Source organism: Macaca thibetana, chromosome 12, assembly GCF_024542745.1.
Source record: "Macaca thibetana thibetana isolate TM-01 chromosome 12, ASM2454274v1, whole genome shotgun sequence".
In the NCBI taxonomy this organism is placed as follows: Eukaryota; Metazoa; Chordata; class Mammalia; order Primates; family Cercopithecidae; genus Macaca; species Macaca thibetana.
Window position 1 is genome coordinate 4,389,781 of NC_065589.1, and position 26,531 is coordinate 4,416,311.

At 52.7% G+C, this 26,531-nt stretch overlaps 2 protein-coding genes and 1 pseudogene across 4 annotated transcripts; 2 read left to right on the top strand and 1 right to left on the bottom strand.

The window, feature by feature from the left end:
- Positions 1–2,606: 2,606 nt before the first annotated feature.
- HES6 (hes family bHLH transcription factor 6) lies at positions 2,607–4,472 on the top strand. 2 transcript variants are annotated; one of them, XM_050752517.1, is made up of 4 exons: positions 2,607–2,904; positions 2,982–3,068; positions 3,169–3,250; positions 3,486–4,472. In XM_050752517.1, exons 1-4 carry the CDS (start codon positions 2,824–2,826, stop codon positions 3,908–3,910), a joined length of 675 nt encoding a protein of 224 aa, XP_050608474.1. In that variant the 5' UTR covers positions 2,607–2,823; the 3' UTR covers positions 3,911–4,472. The 2 variants fall into 2 exon arrangements, with proteins under 2 accessions (XP_050608474.1, XP_050608475.1); XM_050752518.1 differs by having other exon boundaries at positions 2,676–2,904; positions 3,169–3,210; positions 3,486–3,614.
- Positions 4,473–11,641: 7,169 nt separating this feature from the next.
- LOC126933050 (TAR DNA-binding protein 43-like) lies at positions 11,642–12,805 on the bottom strand (annotated as a pseudogene).
- An 85-nt stretch (positions 12,806–12,890) lies between these two features.
- On the top strand, positions 12,891–24,284 carry LOC126933053 (uncharacterized). 2 transcript variants are annotated; one of them, XM_050752519.1, is made up of 3 exons: positions 12,891–13,424; positions 17,143–17,257; positions 19,432–24,284. In XM_050752519.1, exons 1-3 carry the CDS (start codon positions 13,406–13,408, stop codon positions 19,868–19,870), a joined length of 573 nt encoding a protein of 190 aa, XP_050608476.1. In that variant the 5' UTR covers positions 12,891–13,405; the 3' UTR covers positions 19,871–24,284. The 2 variants fall into 2 exon arrangements, with proteins under 2 accessions (XP_050608476.1, XP_050608477.1); XM_050752520.1 differs by lacking the exon at positions 19,432–24,284 and adding an exon at positions 18,323–18,608.
- The last annotated feature ends 2,247 nt before the right edge of the window (positions 24,285–26,531 follow it).

Sequence of the window (26,531 nt, forward strand, 5' to 3'; positions counted from 1 at the left end):
CAGTGCACTGCTAAAGGGAACTGAAGCTGACCTTGCAGAGGGGACCTTGGGCAACTTCCAGTCCAACCAAGAAGGATTTTGCTGATGTACAGCCTTCTCTATTCTCCTTCCCTCAACCCCCACCCACTCCACTGTCAGACAAGGCTTTTGAGGTCCCTAGTCCTCCCTTTAGCCTCCTCTCTCATAATTCCTATCACCTGTCTTTTGTTTTTACAAGGTCAACTTTATATCATGTCCCATAACCATAAACAATCCTTCCTTGCCTTCTGTATAGATTAATTCTAAACGTTAAAACCCTCTGAACAGTGTTACATTGTTGTGGCTGTGAAAACTGTTGTCTCCTGAGCCAAGTAACGTGCTAAGATTATATTTCTTTTCTTGGGAAGCTTTTGTTTTCCCTAGAGGTCCTAGTTGCTTTTTTTTTTTTTTTTTTTTTTTTGCTTGCACCATTTGCCTTTATCATGTCCTCCTTGCCCCTGAAATCCAGTTCCCCATCCAATCAAGTGTTCAATCAGGCTTTACCCAAAGTCCTCTTTTGGGGCCCTGATCATCCTGTTGCAATATAAATTGCCTAACATAAAGCAGATGTTTTAGGATGAGAGCATCCTAAAACATCTACTTGGCCTTGTTCGTTTGGATAATGAGAGGAGTGTAAATCAGTTTGCAAACTTGGGAGTACAAGAAATATCAGTGAGTTTATTTTTCCCTATCACAGTTTCTCAAAGTAGTGGAAATGTCATTGTAGTCACTTGGGGGAGTGGGCGTTCTCCTTCCCTGGGGTGATGTCTAAGTGGTGAAGGAGAGTAAAGTCACAGAACAATAATCCACTTCCTTGGGATCCACCACTCCAGCCCCACCCTGCCAGCCCCACCCTGCCAGCCCCACTGCTGGGCAGGTGGGGAGTGTGTGAAGTAAAGGGGTAGTTTCACACCCAGGTGAGTGATGCTGGGCTGGGGGAAATCTCAGGACCCTGCTCACAGAGCAACCAAGAGCCAGAGCAGGGACAGTTGGGAGCGGGCAGGAGGGGGTCCCAGGTAATTACAGAGGTCAGTGAGGTGACTTAGGTGACTTTGGGAGCCTTCAAATCTCTCACAAAACTCACCCAGCGGGAAGCCTGCAGGGGTCCCTCTGGTGGAGAGGCAGAAGTAAAGGGGTCGTGGGAGGCCGGTCAGATCTCTCTAGGGGCAGTGGGGCGGTAGGTCTGCAGCCTAGTCCTGTCGCTGCACTCAGCTGCTGGGGTCCCGTGATGTTCCCCTCCCACGCGGCCTTCCAGCCCATCCTGCCAGGGACACCCCTCACCTTCCCTACCTAGCAGCGCTTCTGTGAGGCCAGGCTCTGCTGGGGGTGCGGGGAGGTGGACAGGGGGTCCTAGGTCAGACTGTGCCCTTATCCAGGGACGCTTATAGCCTGGAGGGGCTCCGAACAGACCCTGACGATCCCAGCACGGGTGAGTAGAGGGGACTGAGGAAGGCAGGTGCTGTGCAGGGCAGGCTGGTGGTCGGCTGGCTGGGGTCTGAGAAGGCGTCTCCGCGTTCCGGCTCCTCCACGCAGCGTCTGGACTGACGTCGCAGGAGCCCCGCCGGGGTCCCCAGGGCGTTGCCCTAGGGCGCGGCCCCACTGCCCACGCACCCCGCCCGCGGTTAGGAGGGACCCGGCAGATGGGCGGCCCGCCGCGATGTGGGGGTCGCGGGCGTCTAGTCGGGACAAGCGCCCGCCGCCTGCCCGCGGGACAAAGCGCGCGAGACAAAGGCGCGGCCAACACCTGTCGCTCTTGGCGCGGCCGCCGCTTTTCTCCGCCGAAGCGGCCGCAGCTGCCAACTGTCACAGGCATCAAGTTACGGGGACCAGACGGCAGCTTTGGCGGGCCTGTGGGGGGGGGGCAGAGGACGAGGAGGGGAGGAGGGAGGCGGGCGGGGTGCAGGGGAAGGGAGGGAGGGGCCCCGGGGGGCCAACGGGGACTAGGGGGAAATGGGGGAGCTCAGAGCGGGACGCGGGTAGTGACCCGGAGAGCAGAGCCCCGGGGGAGAGCGGCGCGGGCGGGAGCACAGGGGACCCCGCCCCACTAGGACTCCAGTGCTGGCGGAGGGCGGCGTCGGGGGTCCCGCCCGGCGTCTGGACGAGTCCGGAGGAAACTCACGAGCCGCCCCGCCACCACTGCCCAATGGACCCTGCCTCCCCGGGACTTGGCAGCCACCCCAGCCGGGACCTAAGACCCCTCTAGGTCCGGAGACCAGGGATTTGGCTGTGGCTCTGCACCCCAGGGAAGCAGCTCCTGGGGCCCGTGGCCCGAGCGCTCAGCTCTGGAGGCGCCATCGGTGAAGGAGGGAAATGAATGAATTAATGAGTGAATGAATGAGTGGACGGACCGACGGACGGGTGGACGCCTGCTCGCACGCGCGGCAGATCATTGGTCCTAGAGCAGCAGACGGAGAGAAACAAGCGCAGGCAGGGCCGCAGCTCCCCGGGGTCGCCGCCCCGGTGCCGCCCCCGCGGGGGTCTCGGGAAGGCCGGGCTGGGGGCCCAGCCTAGCTCAGCCAGCTGCCGCCCGTCAGAGCCGCGGGGCCGCACAAAGCGCGCTGCCCCGATTGGCTGTAGCGCGCCTCGCGGTCGGCGGCTCCGGGCCCGCGCGACCAATCGGCGCATTGAGATGCAAATAAGCGACTATAAAAGGGGCGGGGCCGCGGCGGGCCGGAAGCGCGAGGAGCGCGGACCTCTGGGCTGCTGCTGGGCGGCTGCGGGGTAGCCGAGACGCCGGCGCTTCGGTCCCCGCCGCTCTCCGTTCCCGCTGCTCCCAGTCCCCGCCGCGCCCCCAGCGGAGCGGGCATGGCGCCACCCGCGGCGCCTGGCCGGGACCGTGTGGGCCGTGAGGATGAGGACGGCTGGGAGACGCGGGGAGACCGCAAGGTGCGGGCCGGGGCCGTGGGCAAGCAAGCGGGCGGGAGGCCGTGCGGGGCTGGGACTCAGTGCCCCTCTCCCCGCAGGCCCGGAAGCCCCTGGTGGAGAAGAAGCGGCGCGCGCGGATCAACGAGAGCCTGCAGGAGCTGCGGCTGCTGCTGGCGGGCGCCGAGGTGCGGCGGCCGGGCAGGCGCCGTGGGGCTGCGGGGCGGGCGGGCTGGCGGGCGGGTCCGGGAGCGTGCTGCCGGCTCACCGCCCTTCCCGCCCGCGCAGGTGCAGGCCAAGCTGGAGAACGCCGAGGTGCTGGAGCTGACTGTGCGGCGGGTCCAGGGTGTGCTGCGGGGCCGGGCGCGCGGTGAGTGGCGGCGGGGCGGGCGGGGGCGCCGGCCGCGGGCGCCTGCAACCCCCGCCAGACAGAGGACTTCCCTCCCGGCGCCCCTGTCCTGTTGGCGGCGAGGGCTCCCCCCGGAGCAGGGTGCGCCCCCGCGTCTCCTGGGTGAGCAGTGTCCCCGCGGGCCGGGTGGGCTGGGCCACGCAGTCGCGGCTTACCGCGCGGGACGCGGCTCTCTCCCTCCCACCCTCGGGCCCAGAGCGCGAGCAGCTGCAGGCGGAAGCGAGCGAGCGCTTCGCTGCCGGCTACATCCAGTGCATGCACGAGGTGCACACGTTCGTGTCCACGTGCCAGGCCATCGACGCCACCGTCGCTGCCGAGCTCCTGAACCATCTGCTCGAGTCCATGCCGCTGCGTGAGGGCAGCAGCTTCCAGGATCTGCTGGGGGACGCCCTGGCGGGGCCACCTGGAGTCCCTGGGCGGAGTGGCTGGCCGGCGGGAGGGGCTCCGGGATCCCCGATACCCAGCCTCCCTGGTCCCGGGGACGACCTGTGCTCCGACCTGGAGGAGGCCCCTGAGGCTGAACTGAGTCGGGCTCCTGCTGAGGGGTCTGACTTGGTGCCCACAGCCCTGGGCAGCCTGACCGCAGCCCAAATTGCCCGGAGTGTCTGGAGGCCTTGGTGACCAATGCCAGCCAGAGCCCTGCAGGGGTGGGCCCGGCCCTCCTTGGATCTCCTCCCTCCTCCCAGGGGTTCAGATGTGGTGGGGTAGGGCGCCTTGGAAGTCTCCCAGGTCTTCCCTCCCTCCTCCGATGGACGGCTTGCAGGGCAGCCCCTGGTGACCAGCCCAGTCAGGCCTCAGCCCCGTTTCTTAAGAAACTTTTAGGGGCCCTGCAGCTCTGGGGTGGGTAGGGGGAAGGAGCTACAGGCAGGAGGAAGAATCTTGTAGAGCTACCAGCGTTGTCCCAGGTTCACCCGCCCGGCCTTCACCAGCCCTGTGCCAGCTCTGGGGGCAGAGGTGGCAGGAATGGTGCTGGGCACTAGTGTTCCAGGCAGCCCTGGGCTAAACAAAAGCTTGAACTTGCCACTTCAGCGGGGAGACGAGAGGCAGGTGCACTCTGCAGCACTGCCCAGAGCTGTGAGGCTCTGTACATCTTGTTTGTAGCACACTTGAGTTTGTGTATTCCGTTGACATCAAATGTGACAATTTTACTAAATAAAGAATTTTTGAGTTAGTTACCCTTGAAGTATTGTTGAGTGATATGTCATTAATGTGTCAGATGTGTAAATGCTAAACTAAGCACATTCCCCTGCATCTGAGGCTGGTGAATATCCTTTAAAACCTCACCGTTTCTCAGCAGAGTGAGCAGTATGATGGTGGTGGGGATGCACTCGTGGCTGTCTCTGCAGCAGGCAGTGCTTCTGCCCCCCGATGCTAGGCAGGTCCTCAGGCCCAGCCTGTTCTTGGGCATTGTGTGTGTCCTGGAGAAGGATTTTGTTTGCACGAGGGTTGTCTCCAGGGTAACTCAGCGATAGGGAGATGACCTGTCTCTGTGCCATTTTCTTGTTCATGAGCTTCAGGAATAATTAAATAATGCCTAATTGCTACCCATTTGGCTTGCAAGTATCTTTCAAAGACCTGTTTTAGGACCCGCAAGCACGACGTAGACATCGGTCTACTTGTGTGAGGTTGTCGCTTATCTTGACTGAAGAAGGAGCTTCCCCACTGGTGCCATTGACTTCAGGGTCAAGGAGACCCACCCAGTTTGTAGCCTGAAATGAAAGTACCAAGGCCCCAGGGGGCTTGAGCCTTAGGTCAAACTGGGTCCAGGAGGTCAGAACCCTCAGGGATGGAGGGTGGCAGGATGGGCAGCTGGGGTGCAGAAGCCTGCCCTGTTGGGCTGGGTGAGACCTGCAGGTAGCACGTGGTCAGCCGGCTGAAGTCACCACCACAGTTAGCCTAGCCCCATCCTCCTGCTCCAGGATCCCAAAGCAGCAGCTTCTCACTGGGGGTTGGCAGTCCCCAGGCTAGGGCCGAGGTGTGACAACTTAGGATTGACATCGGGGTCTCCTCTCTGGACATGTGCTTTTGCCTTAAGAACACCTTTCCCAGCAGCCCCTTTACGCCCCCAAGCAGGTCCTGGCCACCAGGGCGTTTCAAAGTTTGGGGTTCGCTCTGGCTCACCTCAATTCAATCATAGGGCTATAACCAAATGCAGCTTTAACTTTATCATCTGGAGCTGAGCTGCTGGGGCAGTGAGAAGCCAGCGCCCGACTCGAGCAGTGGAAATATCATTCCTGGGATGATTTTTATTTCCTCAGACAGACTGATGTAGGATGTGCCCACAGGGACACGGATGGATAACGGGCCATCCTGAAAGCCCTGGCTCCCAATACCACCCAGAGGCCATGCCAATGAGCTCTCATGTCATTCAGGGAGCATCAGCCACGGACTGCTTCAAAGGAACAAATTTCACCTCTGAAATCCACTCATCACACCTTCCCAGAGGCCCCAGGAGGGGGTCAAGGGGAAGCCCAGGAGGCAGGGTGCAGGAGGCTGACCTGGAGTAACAGTGTTGCTAGGACCAGGGTCAGAAGCCACTAACCCAGAACTCTGGCCCCGTGCCCCTCCAGCCCTGAAGTCAGCTTCACAGTAATCCTCAAGTGCAGCTTCTTTTGGAAATGTAAACTGGCTCCCACACCAGTGACCACTGTTGGTCTCCTGGGGCTGAGAGCTGCTCTTGCCTGTGGGGTGGCCTGGGGCCACCAGCTTCCCAGTCAGCTGGTTGTTTCACACCAGCTCCTCTCTCCCAGAGCCCCCAGGCTCCCCACAAGCCATTCTCTGAGGGCTGTCTCCTTCCCATCCGAATCCCTGACCCACTGTATTAGTTTTCTATGTCTGCCAAAACCAATGACTACCCTCCTGGTGGCTTCAAACACACAGTTATGATGTTGCAGTTCCACGGTTAGAAGTCTGTCAGGATTCACTGGGCTAAGATCAAGGTGTTGGCAGGCAGTGCTGTGTTCCTTCTCCTGCCCTGTCTTCATTCAGGGGCCACCCATATTCCTAGGAGGACGGTCCCTTCCCCCATCCTCAAAGTTCCTTGGAAGCGTTGCATCTCTCTGACCCTTCTTCCGTGGTCACGTCTTCTCCTTCCTTCTACTTTTAAAGATCCTTGTGATAACACCAGCCACCTCCCCTCCGCCCCCGGAGAATCCAGGATAATCTCCCTGTATGAAGGTCTTTAGCTTAATTCTTAATCACATTTGCAAAGTCCCTTTTGCCATGTAAACTGGCATATTTGCAGGTTCTGGGAATTAGGATGTGGTCATGAAGGACATTCTCTGTCTGTGACACCTGCCTGCGCCCTGGCCCAGGCGTTCTGCCTTCCATCGTGAAGCAGTGTGGTGCCCGCTTCCCACATGGGCATGGGCCCCCATCCCTGCTCACCTGCTCAGGGACTCTGCTCTCCACTGCACCACTAGCTTTTCCTCCCTTCTGGATCATTCTCATTAACATACAAACAGGCTGTAATATGAATACTTTCACTCAGAAAAACCTCCCTGGACCTGACATACTGTTAGCCTCTGCCTTATTTCTTTGCTCTAAAGCAAAATTCCTTGAAAGCGTCATCTACACTTACTGCCTCCACTTCCACACATCTCATTCCTCTTCATTCCTTTCCAATCAAGCTATTGGCCACCCTTCCACTGAAACTGCACAGTCAAAATCTCCAGTGATAAGCATGCTTCCCAACCCAGTGGGCATGTCTGCATGTCAACTTCACCTCTCCTGGGTTATGACTCATGCATCTGGAGGCTCCTCCTCCAACCTCAAGGGCACCACACCAGCCTTCCTTCTACCTCAGTCCCCTGTACTCAATGCTCCTCCCTGCCAACCTCCAACTGGATGTGTCCTTCCCAAGGCTTTGTCCTCAGTCTTCCCTGCCACCCCCACACCCAGTGACTCCATTCGGCCCTTTTTGCCAATCCTGTACTCTTGATTCAAAGCCCCTCTCCAGGCGGCTGTCTCCTCTCTATCCTCCTGTCCACTCAATGACTGCACTTGGATGTCAGATGGGCTCACAACACCACCAAAACAACAGATCCTCAGCCATCACCACTTCTTGGCACCCCATGGATTGAGCAAAAAAATCTAGACATCACCCTCAAGTTCACCCTCTTCCTGCCATCCCACTTCCAATCAGTCAAGCCCATGAGCGCTACTTCTTTTTCTATTTTTATTTTTTATTATTATTATTATTTGAGACGGAGCCTCACTCTGTCGCCCCGGCTGGAGTGCAGTGGCGAAATCTCGGCTCACTGCAACCTCCGCCTCCTGGGTTCAAGCGTTTCTCCTGCCTCAGCCTCCCGAGTAGCTGGCACTACAGGTGCTCGCCACCAAGCCCGGCTAGTTTTTTGTAATTTTAGTAGATACGGGGTTTCACCGTGTTAGCCAGGATGGTCGCGATCTCCTGACCTCGTGATCTGCCCGCCTCGGCCTCCCAAATTGCTGGGATTACAGGCGTGAGCCACCGCGCCCGGCCGAGCTCTGCTTCTAAGCCCTGCCTCCACGTGTCGTCTTTGCCACCGACCGAGTCCAAGGCAGCCGCGTTTCTAACCTGGGCCTCCGCGCAGGCCTCTGACTCCCCTCCCACTCCACGGCAGTCCTGACTGCGACCTTCAAGACTCTGCCCGGCTCAGCACCGCCGCCCCCCCGGGGCTCCTCCCTTCCAGCCCTCCATACGCTTTGCTCGGAACTCAGGCCTCTGCAAGTGACCCGAGGGCCAGGACCCGGACGGTCTCGATCAGCCCGCGAGCCCAGCCCGCGAGCCCTTCCGGGACTGCCCTGAGACGGCGCTGGGGAATCCCCGAGCCCCCTGGAGCCAGGTTCGGGGCGGGGCGCCGTGCACTCGGAGGCGCTCGGAACAGCCGAGGCCTTGACCACGCCCCCTCCAACCCCGCCCCACCAGAGGCGAGCAGCGGGGCCTCATGGGAGATGTAGTTCCAACTCCTCTACTTAGTGTTTTGTTTTGTTTTTGTTTTTCAATTTAAATCAGTTTTATTTAAGAATTTCCGGCCGGGCGCGGTGGCTCAAGCCTGTAATCCCAGCACTTTGGGAGGCCGAGACGGGCGGATCACGAGGTCAGGAGATCGAGACCATCCTGGTTAACACGGTGAAACCCTGTCTCTACTAAAAAATACTAGCCGGCCGAGGTGGCGGACCCCTGTAGTCCCAGCTACTCGGGAGGCGGAGGCAGGAGAATGGCGTGAACCCGGGAGGCGGAGCTTGCAGTGAGCTGAGATCCGGCCACTGCACTCCAGCCTGGGTGACAGCGCGAGACTCCGTCTCAAAAAAAAAAAAAAAAAAAAGAATTTCCAACAATGGCAATTCTTATAAAAAGCATCCAAGCACAGGACACAGAACTGCAGCAAACAACATTCTTATGGGTAGCTAACAGACATTAGAACTTCCACCCTTCTTAGAGACACCAGAGCTCACTGGTGAACTCCGCTTCCAAGTCCTCTTGCAAAGCACACCACAAGCTCAGTCCATATTCTCAACCCATCAGTTTCAGTTCATATTTCCACACTTACATGTCAGTTAATGAAGGGGTGGCCTGCCCCTCCACACCTGTGGGTGTTTCTCGTTAGGTGGAACGAGAGACTTGAGAAAAGAAATGAGACACAGAGACAAAGTATAGAGAAAGAAAAAGTGGGCCCAGGGGACCGGCGCTCAACTTACAGAGGACCCACACCGCACCGGTCTCTGAGTTCCCTTAGTATTTATTGATAATTATCTTTACCATCTTAAAGATAAGGGAGTAGCAGGACAATAGGATCATTGTAGGGAGGAAATCGGCAGTAAGACATATGGACAGGCCGGGCGCGGTGGCTCAAGCCTGTAATCCCAGCATTTTGGGAGGCTGAGGAGGGTGGATCACGAGGTCAGGAGATCGAGACCATCCTGGCTAACATTGTGAAACCCCGTCTCTACTAAAAATACAAAAAACTAGCTGGGCATGGTGGTGGGCCCCTGTAGTCCCAGCTACTCGGAGGCTGAGGCGGGAGAATGGCATGAACCCGGGAGGCGGAGCTTGCAGTGAGCCGAGATTGCGCCACTGCACTCCAGCCTGGGCGACACAGCGAAACTCCATCTCAAAAAAAAAAAAAAAAAAAAAAAAAGACATATGAACAAAAACCTCTGTGACATGAATAAGTTTAAAGGAAAATGCTGTGCCTTGAGATACATATGCAAACATCTCCATAAACCTTTTAGCAGCATTGTTTCAGCCCATCACATGGGGAGAAACCTTGGACAATACCTAGCTTTCCTAGGCAGAGGGCCCTGTGACCTTTGGCCGTGTACGTGTCCCTGGGTAGTTGCAATTAAGAGAATGGTGATGACTTTTAACCAGCAAGCTGCCTTCAGGCACTTATTTAACAAAGACACATCCTGCACAGCCCAAAATCCATTAAACCTTGAGTCACCGCAGCACATGTCTCTTGCAAGGACAAGGTTGGGGGTAGGGTCACAGATTAACAGCATCTCAAATACAGAACAAGATGGAGTCTCTTATGTCTACTTCTTTCTATATAGACACAGTAACAGGCTGATCTCTCTTTCTTTTCCCCACAAGTTAACAGAAGAGAACACACAGCATACAGCATTCACAGCAGTTGACAAAGGGGTGGGGGGAGTATAAGTATCGTTTCACTTAACACATTCAAATAATGTGGGTTATCTAAGAACAAAAACTCACTTAAAGTCTTCCAACAGATGTGGCTGGGCGCGGTGGCTCAAGCCTGTAATCCCAGCACTTTGGGAGGCCGAGACGGGCGGATCACGAGGTCAGGAGATCGAGACCATCCTGGCTAACACAGTGAAACCCCGTCTCTACTAAAAAATACAAAAAAAAAACTAGCCGGGTGAGGTGGCGGGCGCCTGTAGTCCCAGCTACTCGGGAGGCTGAGGCAGGAGAATGGCGTAGACCCGGGAGGCGGAGCTTGCAGTGAGCTGAGATCCGGCCACTGCACTCCAGCCTGGGCGACAGAGCGAGACTCCGTCTCCAAAAAAAAAAAAAAAAAAAAAAAAAAAAAGTCTTCCAACAGATGTGGATGTCCTTTGAATGCAAAAAAACATTTGTACATTATTTGCTATCATTGCCGTCTGCACACTGTCACTAAAGCCACAGGATTGAGACACACCTCTCTAAGTTAAAAAATATCCATTATGCACCACCAAGTCTCTGCACGCGCTCTCTCCTTTTTGTGCTCATACTAGCCTTTCATGCCTGGGCACCACCATCAATCCCACACAAGGTTTCAAAGGTTCAAACAGCCTTCTGGTTCCATATCATAGCCTTGAGTTCATAGCGTTGATACGACTCCATGAAATAAAGAGTAGCGGATAAAAATGGGACACCCACCGTCAAAGACGCGGCCTGTGATGCATGATGACGAATTCTTGAATGAGAAAGCATGTAGACAGAAGTATTCCTGGCCGGGCGCGGTGGCTCATGCCTGTAATCCCAGTACTTTGGGAGGCCGAGGCGGGCAGATCACGAGGTCAGGAGATCGAGACCATCCAGGCTAACATGGTGAAACCCCGTCTCTCCAAAAAGGAAAAAAAAAAAAAAAACAACTGGGCATAGTGGCAGGCGCCTGTAGTCCCAGCCACTCGTGAGGCTGAGGCAGGACAATGGCATGAACGCGGAAGGCGGAGCTTGCAGTGAGCCAAGATCGCACCACTGCACTCCAGCCTGGGCGACAGAGCAAGACTCCATCTCGAAAAATAAAAAGTATTCCTATGGCACAATATTTACAACACTACTTTCAATGAAGTGCTTCTTCTATAAACATTTGAAATGAGATGAACTGCAGAGATTAAATGAAGGCTTCATATTGTACTTTTGTATTTAAGGGGAGACAAATGTTAAAAAACAAAGTGAAAGAACCAAACACTGTGACACCATGATCTCCTAAAAGGAGATTTTCTTAAGGAAAAAAATCCATATGGTGGGGTTCAAATTAAAACAAGGGGTAAAGAATGTAGTTCTAATCCATGGTTTCCATTTTGAACATGCAAAGAATTCACTTGACAAGTCCAGGGATAAAATACTACAGGAGAAACCTTTTACTACCAATTGTAGTGTATTGGTTTACCAATCAGGCAAACAGCAGTTCACTTTCAACCACTCACTATTTCAACCTTTCATGTAACAAAACTTATAAGATTCCTTTAGCTGTTCCTTTTTCTAAAGAAAAATGTCAAAAATACTGCTGAATATACTCCGCACTGAACAAACCAATTTTGAAAATGCATAGCACATATGTGTTTTACAATATGCTTACCATGAGTTTAGAAAAATTTGAATTCCAACCATTCTATACCAACCAGCCCTAACCCCACTGTCTACATTCCCCAGCCGGAAGACTTAGAATCCATGCTTGAGCCAAAGCCTCCATTAAAACCACTGCCCAACCCTGCATTTGATGCTGATCCCCAGCCAATTGCCGCACCAAAATTAGAACCACTCTAAGAGTTATTTCGAGAACCAAACGCCTGGTTTGGCTCCCTCTGCATGTTGCCTTGGCTTTGGTTCTTACCCGATGGGCCTGACTGGTTCTGCTGACTGGCTAACATGCCCATCATACACCAACTGCTCTGTAGCGCTGCCTGGGCGGCAGCCATCATGACTGGATTAATGCTGAGTGCACCAAAGTTTTTCCCACCACCCGTATTACTACCTTGATTGTTTCCCAAACCAGCTCCACCCCCTCTACTGTTACCAAATGCACCCTGATTCCCAAAGCCACCTGGATTACAACCAAATCTTTCACTTCTTTCTATTGCTATTGTGCTTAGGTTCGGCATTGGATATATATGAACGCTGATTCCTTTAATCATCAAGTCCTCTCCACAAAGAGACTGCGCCATCTGACCATCTGCAAATGTAACAAAGGCAAAGGCCCTGAGTGTCTCGGGGATGAAGACATCCGTCACATCCCCACACTGAGAGAAGAACTCCCGCAGCTCATCCTCAGTCATGTCCTCTGTACAGCGCCCCACAAACACTTTCCTGCTTCTCAAAGGCTCGTCTTGGCTTTGTTGCACCGTAAGAGCTTCTCCAAAGGTACTGCAATACTCTTTCAGGCCCTGTTCAGTCGTTCCCCACGGGAGACCCAACACTGTTAAATCGGATGTTTTCTAGACTACTCTTTTCACTTTCACTGCTCATGAAGCATCTGTCTCATCCATTTTTCTTTTGTTATCTTTCGGATAGTTGACAACATACACCAGATTTCCCCAGCCAGCATCGGGGGCAGGCAGAATTCCTTCTACCAGCCGTACACCTCTCATACATTGAGACTCTGGATTTCTGTAGCGAAGCCCACACGCCCCTGGAAACTGTGCCATAAGCGTGGACAGCAGCACCGTCCCCATCGTCTTGCGATGATATTTCAATGGGCTCATCGTTCTCATCTTCGGTTACCTGAATATATTCAGACACCTTTTACTTTTCCGCTAGGCCGCTGCTGGGAAGCCCGACAAGGACACCGAGGCAGCGACGGACCCAAGGGCCAGTTTTTTTTTTTTTTTTTTTTGAATGAGGCCACCGCAGGCCGAGGCAGGACTACAACTCCCAGAGGCCTTCGCGGCCCGGAGACCACGCCCCTTGGTCGCGAGCTCTGAGCCCTTTGCAGCATTTGACACTCGACATTCTCGTGCTTCTTAAAACACTTGTCTAACGGTAAGCAACGGCATCCAACGGTGCCCGAGGGAGTCGCGCTGCTGGATAAGCAGCTCTGCGGTGGCAGAGGCTGGGCTGCGGTCTCTCCGACATCGCGGAACAGAGGAAGAGATGAAGGCCCTGCAGCCCCCGCCGCCCGATTTACGCTTGAGGAAGCGAAGGCGAGAGAGGTCGTCTGCGGGGCCAGCCCAGGGCCGCCGGGGGGCCCAGCCCTAGAGAGCAGGGCCCGGGCTGCGGGGACCGGCGGCCTGAACGGCGGAGCGTTGAAAGCTCCCCCAGGGATAGGAAGTGCAGCGGAAATCAATGACTGAGGTCAAGGAAGGAGGGGACGCTTGAGACCGTGGAGGGGAAGCTGGTTTCTCCAGGGGGGAACCCGGGCCTCCGCTTGCTCAGCGTTCCCCTTGCGAATGTGTTGAGCACCTGTTATGTGCTGGGGGTACAGAGGTGAGTCTCATAGGGCCCCTGCATTCTCTTTAAGATCAGCAAGACCCCGCAGAGAACCCAATCCAATGCACACTGCCCACAGGTAGACAGTGGCATTCCTTGATAGACGGTAGCCAGGGAAGCGCAGGTCTTACTAGATCATTGTCAGTACTTGGATTTGAATGTATCTGGGAGGAGGAAGGTTAAGGTTTAAGCTGTGGCTCAGAAGCCCCTCAGCTCTTCATGGAATCTCCCAGGCTTTTCACTCTTGCATCCTCATGGAAAAATACTGGCCTCCCTGGGAAACCATGCGTTCTGTCCACACCTGCTCTGTTCCCATGTGGCTGTACTGTCTATTGACCTGTCAATGGAGGATGACACTTGGAGTACCATCCTCTCTCCTCCAGATCTTGCCCCACCTTAGCCTTGAAAATATATTAAATGTGCCCTTAGACGTCAGAAACCATCCCTTAAACTTTGCTATTCCTCTCTGTTGAACCTGTTCCAAATCTTAAGGGCCAACCTCCGTCTTATCCACTTAATCCCGGGGAACTTGTCCTCACACCCCGTTGAGGTTTCCGACTTATTGTCCTACTGTTTTCTTCACTCTCGTTTCTTTTTTTTTTCTTTTCTTTCTTTTTTTTTTTTTTTTTTTTTTTTGAGATAGTCTCGCTCTGTCGCCCAGGCTGGAGTGCTGTGGCGCAATCTCAGCTCACTGCAGCTTCCGCCTCCTGGGTTCACGCCATTCTCCTGCCTCAGCCTCCTGAGTAGCTGGGACTATAGGCGCCCGCCACCACGCCCAGCTAATTTTTTGTATTCTTTAGTAGAGACGGGGTTTCACTGTGTTAGCCAGGATGGTCTCGTCTCCTGATCTCGTAATCCGCCCGCCTCGGCCTCCCAAAATGCTGGGATTACAGGCGTGAGCCACGGCGCCCGGCCACTCGTTTCTTAAAATCAGTCTTCATTCTCATTTTCTTTACTTCCTCACCACCTGTTTGTGCCTAACGAAATCTCAGTATGGCTACGTTTCCTGCCATTCTGCTATAGAAAACTTCTGCCAGAGTCTCCAATGAACTCCTGATTGCTGAGTAGACTCTTCAGTTCTCTGACCCGAACTATGCAGCGTTTGATACTGAACATCCTCGTGCTTCTTAAAACATTGTTCTTGCCAGGGTGCGGTGGCTCACACCTGTAATCCCAGCACTTTGGGAGGCTGAGTTAGGCAGATTGCTTGAGCCCAGGAGTTCAAGACTAGCCTGGGCAACATAGTGAGATTCCATCTCTACCAAAAATACCAAAAATTACCCAGACATGGTGGCCCGCACCTGTAGTCCCAGCCACTTGAGACGCTGAGGTGGGGGTATCACTGGAGCCGGGGGAGTCAAGGCTGCAGTGAACTGAGATCACGCCACTGCACTCCGGCCTGGACAATGGGAGTGAGACCTTGTCTCAAAAAATTGTTCTCTGTCTAGTTTTCTTGCTCTTCTTGTTCCACCATTCCTTCTCAGGTTCTGGCAGTGGCTCTTCACAACTGGATATTAAATATTGTCCTTTTATTTATTTATTTATTTATTTATTTATTTATTTTTTTGAGACAGGTTCTCACTCTGTCTCAGGCTGGAGGCTGGAGTGCAGTGGTATGATCATGGCTCACTGCAACCTCGACCTCCCAGGCTCAAGTGATCCTCCCACCTCAGCCTCCCGAGTAGCTGGGACTATAGGCGCACACCACCATGCCTGGCTGATTTGTGTATTTTTTTGTAGAGAGAGATTTTTGTAGTGTTGCCCAGGCTGGTCTAGCAACCCACCTGCCTCACTCTCCCAAAGTGCTGGGGTTATAGGCATGAGCCGCCGTGCCCGGCGAATATTGTCTTCTTAAATATTGTGCCCCACATTGCTTTGCTTGGCCCTCTTCTCTAGCTTCTAGGCTGTAATCTGTGTGATCTCCATGGCTTCGCTTGCTGTGCCACCGGCTGCGAAGTCTATTTCCGGCCCAGCCCTCTCTGGAGCTCTCACAGAGCTGATCCAAATGCCCTGGCTGTCACCTCTCAGGAATCCCACAGGTTCTGCAACAAGTTCAAATGTGAACTCAGCTTTCCACCAAAACCTGTGCCTCCTTTCGCGTTCTGGATCCTTGAGAGCAACCAGGTCATCAGTCCCTCAGGCTGGAAAGCAGGCAGTCCATGGAGACACCTCCTTGGAGCCCTGCCTGGGCAACCTTGACCTCCCAGGTTCCAGGGGACACTGGAGCCCTGCAGGTGGTGTCCAGGAACTGGCAATCCTACCTCTTCAGTAGGTTGAATGCATAAGTGGATGAATCTTAGACCTTGTCCCTTTCCCGCTGTCCGGCTCCTGCATTTTTAGTTCAGGTTCTTGTCTCTCACCTGGAGAATGGCAGTGGTCATTAAGAAAACCCCTACCTTGAAGGTCACACCCTGAGCTTCAGTCCTTTCAAAAGCCCAACACTGCAGATTCTCGAAGAATAGTAGACCTGGTCCTCAGAACTTACCGACTTTGCCTCCACACCCCCTCTGCCACCTTCTGTTTCCATGCCCTTGCCAGATACTTGGCTTTTGCTGCATGACCAAAGCAGCTGCTCTGCCTCCTGCATGCCTCCGGGTTTGGCTCAGATAGACTGTCTGCGTGAAGCCTTTCCTGGTCACCCCAGTTTTATGCAGTTTCCAAGGCTTTTATTTGCCTGACGGCATAGTCCAGATAATGTTTGCTTGTTCATTCCATAGTTGTTAACTGGACGCCTGCTCTTTGTCAGGCATTCTTCTAGTTGCTGGAGACAGACAGCCCTTCTTCTCAAGTTTATGCTGTTATGGGCAGATAGACTGTTGTGTTGTTGTTTGTCTTTTTTTTTTTTTGAGACAGAGTTTATGCTTTGTTGTCCAGACTAGAGTGCAGTGGCACAATCTCAGCTCACTGCAACCTCCGCCTCCTGGGTTCAAGTAATTCTCCTGCCTCGCCCTCCCAAGTAGCTGAGATTACAGGCACACACCACCACACCCAACTAATTTTTGTATTTTTAATAGAGACAAGGTTTCACCATGTTGGCCAGGCTGGCCTCAAACTCCTGACTTCAGGCGATCCACCTGCCTCAGCCTCCCAAAGTGCTGGGATTACAGGCGTGAGCCACCAGGCCCGGCCTGTTGTCTCTTAATCCTTGAATACACAGTCTCTGTCTCATCTGTATTCCTGCGTCATATTTTCTCTCTCCTGCCTCTATTTTCTCTCCCTCCCTCTATCTTTTAAACCTTTGTCTCTTCATCTACATCATGGGAATGGCAGTAGTACCTACTTGTTTTGAGGGTTGAAATAGCGTGGAAAGCCCCTTTCTCAGTGCCTACTGTTGGTTGGAATTCCCTTTCTCTTTGTTTCCACCTCATTCTCTTTGCGTTTTCATCCTCCCCTGCCTTCATACCCTTCCCCATCTCACCAGCTGTCTCTTCCTCTCTCTTCTCTTCCCTGTCTCTTTGCCTCTCTCTGTTTCTTTCATTCTTTCATTCCCATTTCTGTCTCTTCCTCCAACCCACCTTTGCTGGGCTTTCCCTGCTTCTGCCCCGCCTTGCCTTCTTTGTCTTTCTCTAGCCTCCCTCTGCCTCTACCTCCCTCTCAGACGACAGCAGGTGACTCCCCTGATGCTTCCTGCCCCTTCCCTGGCAGTGGGTGTGGAGGGGGTGACTCCAGCTTCTACAGGGCCAGCGACTTCCTCCACCTTGTTCCCACCCTGCAGGGTCTGAGCACCTCCCTCACACAGGCAGAACCCTGGCTCCCATGTTCACCATGCTGAGAGAGACCTTCGGGGAACAGCGGGAGGCCAGCCGGGGAATGGGCCCCCACTTGTCCAGGTGAGTGCTGTGGGGAGTCAGGCCAGCCCTGTGGAGAAGGCCACTGGAAAGGGGGGAACCAGATGCTGTCCTTCCTGTTAAAAAGGGCTACCCAGTCCACGTAGCTGAGGACCAGCACCAGGCAGGATCTTTCATGGGACTTTGGGCTTTGTTAGAGGGCCACAGGCTTGTTTAGGGAGGTGGGGACAGAGTCAGGAGGGAGAAGTACCACTTCCCCTGGGAGCGCACATGGCATGGAACGTAACAGCCCTGGGGTGAGCCCTGAGCCTAGCCCTGGTTTTCTAGTTAAGGATCAGGTGAGAACCCCCAGACCTCTAGCTCTCTGAGGAGCCTGGCTGCTGGCTGGCTCCTGTCCAGAAGTCCCTGCAGATCCTGTCCTCTGGCTCTGCCTTGCCTGAGACCCAGTCTGCACCAAGGCTGAGTCCCTGGACTTCTGGAGAGAGAGGGCTGTCCCTTTGTGCCCTACAAGTGCAGACAGTGTGGGTGCCTCCCCTGGCCCTGGACAGGTTCTGTGGCACCAGCAGCATGCGGGCAGGTGGGAGGAGGCACACCCTGCCCTCGGGAAGCTGAGAACAGATCCCTGGGGGCCACCTGTGCCTCTGTAACCAGGAGGAGTCTCAATAGGAAATTTTAGCTGCTCCTGGTGGAGCAGGGCCTCTGCCTTAAGGAGAGTGGAATTTCAGAGGGACAGACGTTTCCTGACCATTCGTGTACAGGAAACAAGGCAATGAGAGAACAGTCAACAGGGCATGGGATCTGAGAAAAAGGTGAGATGACCTCTGACAGGCAGGCTCCTGAAGGAAGTCTTCCTGGAGGAGGTGGCATGTGAGCCCCGCAGGACAGGGAGAGGTTGGAGGATGAGACAGAGGAGGGAGGCTTGCCTTTCAGACCCCAGGTGCCACCATGCTCCCCATCTTGACTTGGGAATTTCCCAGTGACTGGGCAGGAGTGAAGCGCAGGGCCTTCCCACTGTCGGAAATTCGGCTGTGTTGGCGCGTGGGGTCTGCCCTGGGACGCGTGCTACCTTCGCTGGCTTCACTCCATTTCCCTCTCTCCCTTTCTTAGCATCGGAGGCAGAGCCCGCGCATGCCCGACCTCGCTCCTCGCGGCTCCCTGGGCAGCAGCTCCCTGGCAGTTGGAACTGGAAGGCTTCTCAGAGTCGGCGCAGCCCCACCGCTCTCCCCACTCTCGGGGGTGGGCACTGGGGGGACAGAGCCAGGGCAGGGAGGAAGACAGGGCCCGGCTCACCCCGCAGCTCAGCCCATGAGGGTGCGCAGAGCAGGGCTGGCAGGAGCGGGCCACTCCACACCCAGCCCTGTTGAAGAAAAAGAACAGAAACAGGGAACAGAAACTTGTCGGTTGCTGTGTAACAGTTTGCCCCGCAGCTGAGCCCCTTCAAACAAATGTAGCTCCACAGTGTCTGTGGGTCAGACATCCAGGCCCGGTGAAGGAGCCTCTGCCTCAAGGTCCCTCCCCAGGCCTCCGTCAGGACCCGCCGGACTGTAAGCGGACTGCAGGCTCCGGGCGGGGAGGCTCAGCTTCTCTGCTGGCCCCGCGGCTGTGGGCAGGATTCAGTTCCTCACGGGCTATTAGAGTGAGGGCCTCGATCTTTTCTGCTTTTTGGCTGGAGGCCTCACTCAGTTCTCTGCTGCACGGACCTTTCCTTGGCACAGCTCCCGCATAGCTCAGCAAGCCGCAAAGGCAGGCCCCTGCAGCCAAAGGGAATTCCGCCCTCTTTCGGCTGTGTTCTGTTGGTGTGGCTTCCGCCCAGGGGAGGAGGTTCCTCAGGACAGACACCAGGAGTTGGGGGCGTTGAGGGCCATCTCCCAGGCTGCCCACCACAACCCCCACGTGGCCGCCCGTGTCTGTGTTCTTGCCACTGTCCCTACCCTCCGGGAGTGGGTCTGGTCTCATCAGGGAGGGCAGCGCTCTCTTCACTCTGTCCTTACTCTGGTGTTTCACTGTGATTTTAAAAACTGAAACTGGAATTGTTACCCCTTGACATAGCTGCACCCTGAGTGGGCCTCTGCGACGCCCCTCCTTCTCTTAAGCCTTTCCAAGCTGTCTGACGATTTTTAAGTCCCATTTCCTGAGTGACACAGAGCATCTTCAGCTTCTGAGTGACTTGTGTTTTCCTCAGAGACAAAGGGGACCCCCAATCTGTTTGTTTCCAGAGGCCCTGATGGTGTCGTCTTGGGAGTGGAGGAACCTGAGGGAAAGTCCGGGGGGCGAGTCAGGGGAGAGCTCTGCCCTGGCGCCCTTGCACGTATCCACATGGGCCACAGCTGCACCCTGCTCTCAGCAGAGCACCTTGCCATGCTCCTGGGCACAGCCGGGCCCTCTCACCTCCCTGCGGCTCCTAATGCCTCCCAGGCTCTGCCGAGTCACCTTGGGCACTTAGCGTGGCTGCAGCTCTTTGCGGCCCGGTGTCCTGTCATCCATGTGGCAGTCATGTGGTCACTTTTCAGTATTGCCCTGCACAAGGTCCATGGGGACTGGGCACCTTTGGCCATTCTTTCTTTGGTTGTCTGTGCAAATAATAAACCAAATCTGAAAAGGTCTTCAATTTATTTACCGGCAAATCTGTCAGCCTTGGCCTTACCTTGTGCTTGACAGAGTGGAGGGAAAAGGAGGACAGACTCGGTGGGGAGCAGGGGTGGGTGAGGAAGGCCCGAGCCAGGCCTCCCCCTGTTTTGAGGATGCTCCATGTCTCCCCTCGCCCAGTGCCACATTCTGCTCTCTGCCCTTTCTTTCCACAACTTGACCCATCCCCCGTAAAGCTTGGCTACTTCTCCCTCAGGATACTGTATTTTACCCCAGCCACCCCACCTGCAGAGCCTCCAAGCGGTGGCAGGAGCTCCTCCGGGACGTGCCAGCATCTGAAGCACAGGAGCAGAGGCCTAGACCTCCTTTTGCCCCCAACACCTGGCGACAGACATTTGCCGGCTCATAGCAGTGATGAACGAATTTTGTATTGCACATCTGGATATATACCCACCACCTGAGTGTACCATTCACGTTACTGGACTTTGTCACATCTAGTTAATCCTCCCTGCATTGATCCATTTTACTTTTTATGCATTTCCAAGTAAATTATAGATCCCAGGCGGCTTTCCCTAACACTCCGGTGCGCACATCATTAGAATCCATTTGCTACCGGGTTTTCCTCTGGACGGAAAGCTCGGCATTCGGTGCGATGCCCTGCTCACGGGTGAGTACCTGCGGAGTTTTGACAAGTGTGTGCTGTGTGTGCCTCAGACCCTTCTCAAGGTCCTGAGCATGACCATCAGAAGGTTCCCTCACATACCTTCCAACCAGTACCCTCCCGTGCAGGAGAGTGATGCTAGAGCCTGAGGCAAAAGGAAAAAATGTGGTTTTTGTGTATGTGGTTTTCTTTCTTTCTTTTGAGATGGAGTTTTGCTCTTGTTGCCCAGGCCGGAGTGCAATGGCGCAATCTCAGCTCACTGCAACCTCTGCCTCCTGGGCTCAAGCGATTCTCCTGCCTCAGTCTCCCAAGTAGCTGGGATTATAGGCGTCCACCACCACATCTGGCTAATTTTTTATATTTAGTAGAGACAGGGTTTCACCATGTTGGTCAGGCTGGTCTCAAACTCCTGACATTAGGTGACCCACCTGCCTTTGGCCTCCCAAAGTGCTGGGTGGGATTACAGGCGTGAGCCACTGCACCCGGTCAAAACGTGTTTTTTAATGTTAATTTTTTTCCACAATGTTTCAGTAAGTGGAAAAAAAAAAGGAAAATATGTATATTAAAACTCAAAATATTTTAAGTTTAAATATTTTACTTGTACAAAAACAGTAAGTTTACTCTCCTTACGTAAACGGAAACAAACTCGTGAATATTTCTAAAATCTACTGTCTCATTTTTCAGTTGAGAGAATTGTCATGTGAACTTCTCTTGACCAAGTGATGATCTTAAATAATTTTTCACTAAGTTCAGCTGACCAAAATTTCTTTCAAAGATGCCACCGTGGCCGGGCTCAGTGGCTCACGCCTGTAACCCCAGCACTTTGGGAGGCCTGGGCTGGCAGATCACGAGGTCAGGAGATCGAGACCATCCTGGCTAACACAGTGAAACCCCGCATCTAATAAAATACAAAACATTAACCAAGCATGGTGGCGGATGCCTGTAGTCCCACCTACTCGGGAGGCTGAGGCAGGAGAATGGCGTGAACCCGGCAGGCAGAGCTTGCAGTGAGCTGAGATGGCGCCACTGCACTCCAGCCTGGGTGACAGAGCGAGACTCTGTCTTTAAAAAAAAAAAAAAGAAAATGCCACCATGACTGATAGTATTAAAAAGCTTCTCATGCTGGGTGCGGTGACTCACACCTGTAATCCCAGCAGCACATTAGGAGGCCAAGACTGGAAGATTGCTTGAGCCCGGTAGTTCAAGACCAGACTGGGCAACAATGTGAGACCCTGTCGCTGCAAAAAGTTTAAAAATTAGCCAGGTGCTCACGCCGCTGCACTCTAACCTGGGCGACAAAGCAAGACGCTGTCTCAAAAAAAAAAAAAAAAAAAAAGTTCCGTGTTTACAAATACCTTTAGTTTTAGTTTGTGCAGTGCCTTGGTTGCATTTGATCTTGATCTCCATGGGGAATAGTTTTTTAAAATAGATGTAAGAATATTCTGTCTGTTCACTGAATTCACACACAAACACAAACATACAATGTTAAAACAGGTCATCAAATTTCATTTCACAGAAGCAGAATTTTTGCATATGAATTAAGAGCTGATTGAGCACAGCAGTTTGGGGCTGCAGTGAGCCATGTTCATGTCACTGCTCTCCAGCCTGGGCAACAGAGGGAGACCCTGTCTTTTTTTTAAAAAAATTATGAACCGAGGAAGACGCAATTTGGCATAATCATTTTTGGAGGGAAATAGTAGCTTATACACCCTTGGATAACCTGCCATGGTTGTTCCATGATCATACCCCTGGCCAAAAGCGTGTTTTATGTTAATACCTTTTTCCAACCTGTAATTTCACAGGCTAGACTTAGTTTTTTCTTTGAGTTCAGTAAAGTCAATGCAACTTATTTTACTGTTAATGGCATTATTCTTCATGTGAGCGTGCTCACAGTCTGACACACTTGTTCACAATGGGCTACATCTGGTGCACAATCAAAAGTGAGGGGCTGGGCTTGGTGGCTCATGCCTATAATCCCAGGACTTTGAGAGGCAGAGGCAGGAGGATCGCTTGAGGCCATGAGTTCAAGGCAAACCTGGCAAATACAACAAGACCCCATCTCCTTTAAAAAATTAAAAAATTTTTTTTAAAGTGGGGTGCCAGATGTGGTAGCTTGTGGCTGTAATCCTAGTGCTTTAGGAGGCTGAGATGAGAGCATTGCTTGAGATTAGGAGGTGGAGCTGAAGTGAGCTATGATTACTCCAGCCTGGGTGACAGAATGTGACCCTGTCTCTTTAAAAAAGGAAGCAAATTTATTTGCTTCTTTTATTCTTAATAATATCTCAAATCAAATACCATTTTCTAGTAGCAGCACACATTTGTTTTAATGTTATTAGACACAACATCCTTTTTTATTTTATTCCTTTGGAGACAGAGTCTTGTTCTGTTGCCCAGAGTGGAGTGCAGTGGCACCATCATAGCTCACTTTAACCTTGAACTTCTGGGCTCCAGCAATTCTCCTGCATAGCTAGGACTAGAGGTGTATGCCACAATACCTGGCCTTTTTTTTTTTTTTTTCCGAGTGGGTCTTGCTATGTTGCCCAGGCTGATCTGGAACTCTTGGCCCCAAGTGATCCTCTCACCTTGGCCTCCCAAAACAGTGAGATTTCAGGCATGAGTCATGGCTCCTGGTTCCCTTTTTTTATGATTAGCTATAAACTCACCTAAAGTTAAAAACATGCCACCATTTGGACCTCCAGTAATTTCTTGTGATCCTCTAAGATGTAAAATATTTTTTGCCTAACATGTAATATCTAAAATCACTCAAAATAATCTATTTTTGTTTCACTTATTTATTGTATTCTGCAAAGCACCATTTATTAAACTGTCAATTTGAATATTTTAAAAAGACACTTTGATTTTAGAAAAGCATCACATGAGCCAGGTGCAGTGGCTCACTCCTGAAATTCCAGCTGCTTGGGAGGCCGAGGAGGGAGTGATGCAGTGGCCACTCCAGACGGCTGCTGCTGCCAGGAGCCAGCGACCAGCAGGACCCCTGCCCCTTCTGAGCTGGGGCAGGAGCAGCTCCCCAGTGCCACTGCAGCTGCCCACACTGCGCCTGCAGACCCGGGCCTCCCACTCTACAGAGCAGGCAGGAACCCCACGGGCCCCTTCCCTGCCCAGCAGCAGCTGCCCAAAGCACGCTGCAGACTCAGGCCTCCCTGCACTCTTGGGGACCTGGGAAGGCCCCCCTGCCCTCACAGGCCCAGAACTGCCTGCTCCCACGGCCTGGCCTCTCCCTGTTCCCGGTGCCTGCTCCAATCTCAGAGCAAAATCGGGGCTGAGCTGTGGTGCCATGAACGGCAGCAGAAGGCAGACAGATTCCTGGGCAAAAGAGGACAGGTCCCTGGTGAGGCCCCACCTTCAGGCCAGGGAGGGCCTGAAGGTTGGGGGCCAGGCTGCCAGTCCCAGAGCATTGGAGTGGGAACTTGGGATGCTTTCTCCAGGCTGCCCATGACTGCCCTTGGACCAATCAGCATGCACTTCCTCCCCTCTAAGGCCAATAAAAGCCCTGGCTCAGCCAGAGCTGAGCACATGACAGGAAGACCAGCTGCAGAGAGGAGCTACCCTCTCTGCTGAGAGTTTAGAGACCTTGGGACTACCGGTGGCAGAGAGGAGCAACCCACCCCAGGGCCTCTTCTCTGCTAGGAGCTGGGCAGACACTGGGACAATCCCCCTGCAGAGAGGAGCCACCACTCCAGGGCTTCCTCTCCGCTGAGAGGTGAACACTCAACAGGACGACTTGCCTACAGAGAGAAGCTACCCACTGCGGGGCTTCTTCAGGCTGTTCTAGCAGTCAATAAAGCTCCTCTGTCGTGCTCACCCTCTGCTTGTCTGCGCTTCTCATTCTTCCTGGGTGCAGGACGAGAACTCAGGCAAAGATGCCACCAGCCACAGAGGTTTCCAGCCATAAAAGTGGCACCCCAAAGATTCTGTAACAGGAGGATCACTTGAGCCCAGGAGTTTGAAGCCACAAATGCGGTGAGCTATGATTGATTGCATCACTGCATTCAGCCTGGGTGACAGAGAAAGACCCCGTCTCAGAAGAAGACAAAAAAGAAAGCCTCACAATAAAACAAAATTTTCATGGTCACAAATTCTGTTTAACTGTTTCCAATCTTCGGAACCTTTTTTTTTTTTAAGTTGCAAAAATTTGATTTTATTGCATTACTACAGAAAAGTATACACGAAAAATAAGGATAACTTTTTTTGGAATACATGAGCAGTCACAATGAATTCATTTGCCATTAGAACATTAAAGAAAAATGTTTTGTCAGGTGCAGTGGCTCATGCCTATAATCTCAGCAATGCAGAGGATCCCTTGAGGCCAGGAGTTCAACACCAGCCTGGGCAACTTAGTGAGACGCTCCCTCCCCTGCCCCATTTCTGAAACAAAAAAAGAAAAGAAAACTCTAGAAATGTCCATTGTGTGAAGTAGATTCCCTAAAATCTAAATCTTTTCCTGTGTGATCTATTCAGGTATGTGCTCTATTCAGATCATTTTTACTTTATCACAAAGTAGCAGCCACAGTAGATAATTATTGCAATTCATTTCAAATGGCATCTTCTCACCTTTTTTTTTTCGAGATGGAGTCTCACTCTTGCCACCCAGGCTGGAGTGCAGTGGCGCAATCTCGGCTCACTGCAACCTTCACCTCCCGGGTTCAATCAATTCTCCTGCCTCAGCCTCCCGGGTAGCTGGGATTACAGGTGTGCGCCACCATACCCGGCTAATTTTTGTATTTTCAGTAGAGACGGGGTTTCACCTTGTTGGCCAGGTTGTTCTCAAACTCCTGACCTCAGGTGATCCGCCCGCCTTGGCCTCCCAAAGTGCTAGCATTACAGGAATGAGCCACTGGGCCCTGCCGGCATCTTCTCACTTTTTTGCTCAATCTCATATTCGCTAGTTTCTGAAACTTCTAAAATTTTTCTCTAATGTTTTGAAGCAGATGCTTTAGTTAGTTGACTTTGATGACAACTCTGTTCTGATAATATCAACATTAGATGACTCAGTCATTTTCAGTAGCCAAAATATGGTATTTGTAGCCAAACTTATAGTGGTCTCCTCTAATTTTTATATATTTCTGCATGTATTTTTCTTCTTCTCCTGAACATTGTACCTCTTGGCTTTTTATTTATTATTTATTTTTATTTTAAAAAATTATTTTGTAGAGAGAATCTTGCTATGTTGTCCAGGCTGGTCTCCAACTCCTGGCCTCAAGCAATCCTTCTGCCTCAGCCTCTCAAAGTACTGGCATTACAGACATGAGCCACTGCATTCAGCCACTTGGCTTTTTAGATGCTGAAACCTCCACCTCCCAGGCTCAAGCAATCCTCCCACCTCAGCCTCCCAAGTAGCTGGGACTACAGGTGCATGCCACCATGCCTGGCTAATTTTTGTACTTTTTTTGGTAGAGTTGGGGTTTCTCCACGTTGCCCAGGCTGGTCTCCAACTCGGGAGCTTAAGTGATCTGCCTGTCTTGGCTTCCCAAGTGCTGGGATTACAGACGTGAGTAACATGCCCGGTCTCAATACCGTATTTATCTAAAAACTTTTAGTATGAATTTAAAATATATTTTAATATAGTATTTAATTGTAGAGATTATAATAGATATTGATTTACATTAATTAACAATATGAACTATAATGTTTAACAAGTAGGTATACATAAAATTTTCTATCAAAAATACAGAAATCTCTGGTGTGTACTGAGAGTAAAAGAAAAAAATACAGAAGCCAATTGGTGGGAATGTAAAATGGTGCAGTCACTATGGAAAATAGTTTAGTGGTTCTTCAAAACACTACACATAGAATTACTATATGACCCAGAAATTCCACTCCTAGGTATATACCCAGAAGAACTGAAAATGGGCTGGGTGTGGTGGCTCACACCTATAATCCCAGCACTTTGGGAGGCTGAGGCAGGTGGATCACTTGAGGTCAGGAGTTCGAGACCAGCCTGGCCAATATGGTGAAACCCCATCTGTACTAAAAATACAAAAATTAGCCAGCCATGGTGGCGGGTGCCTGTAGTCCCAGCTACTTGGGAGGCTAAGGCAGAAGACTCTC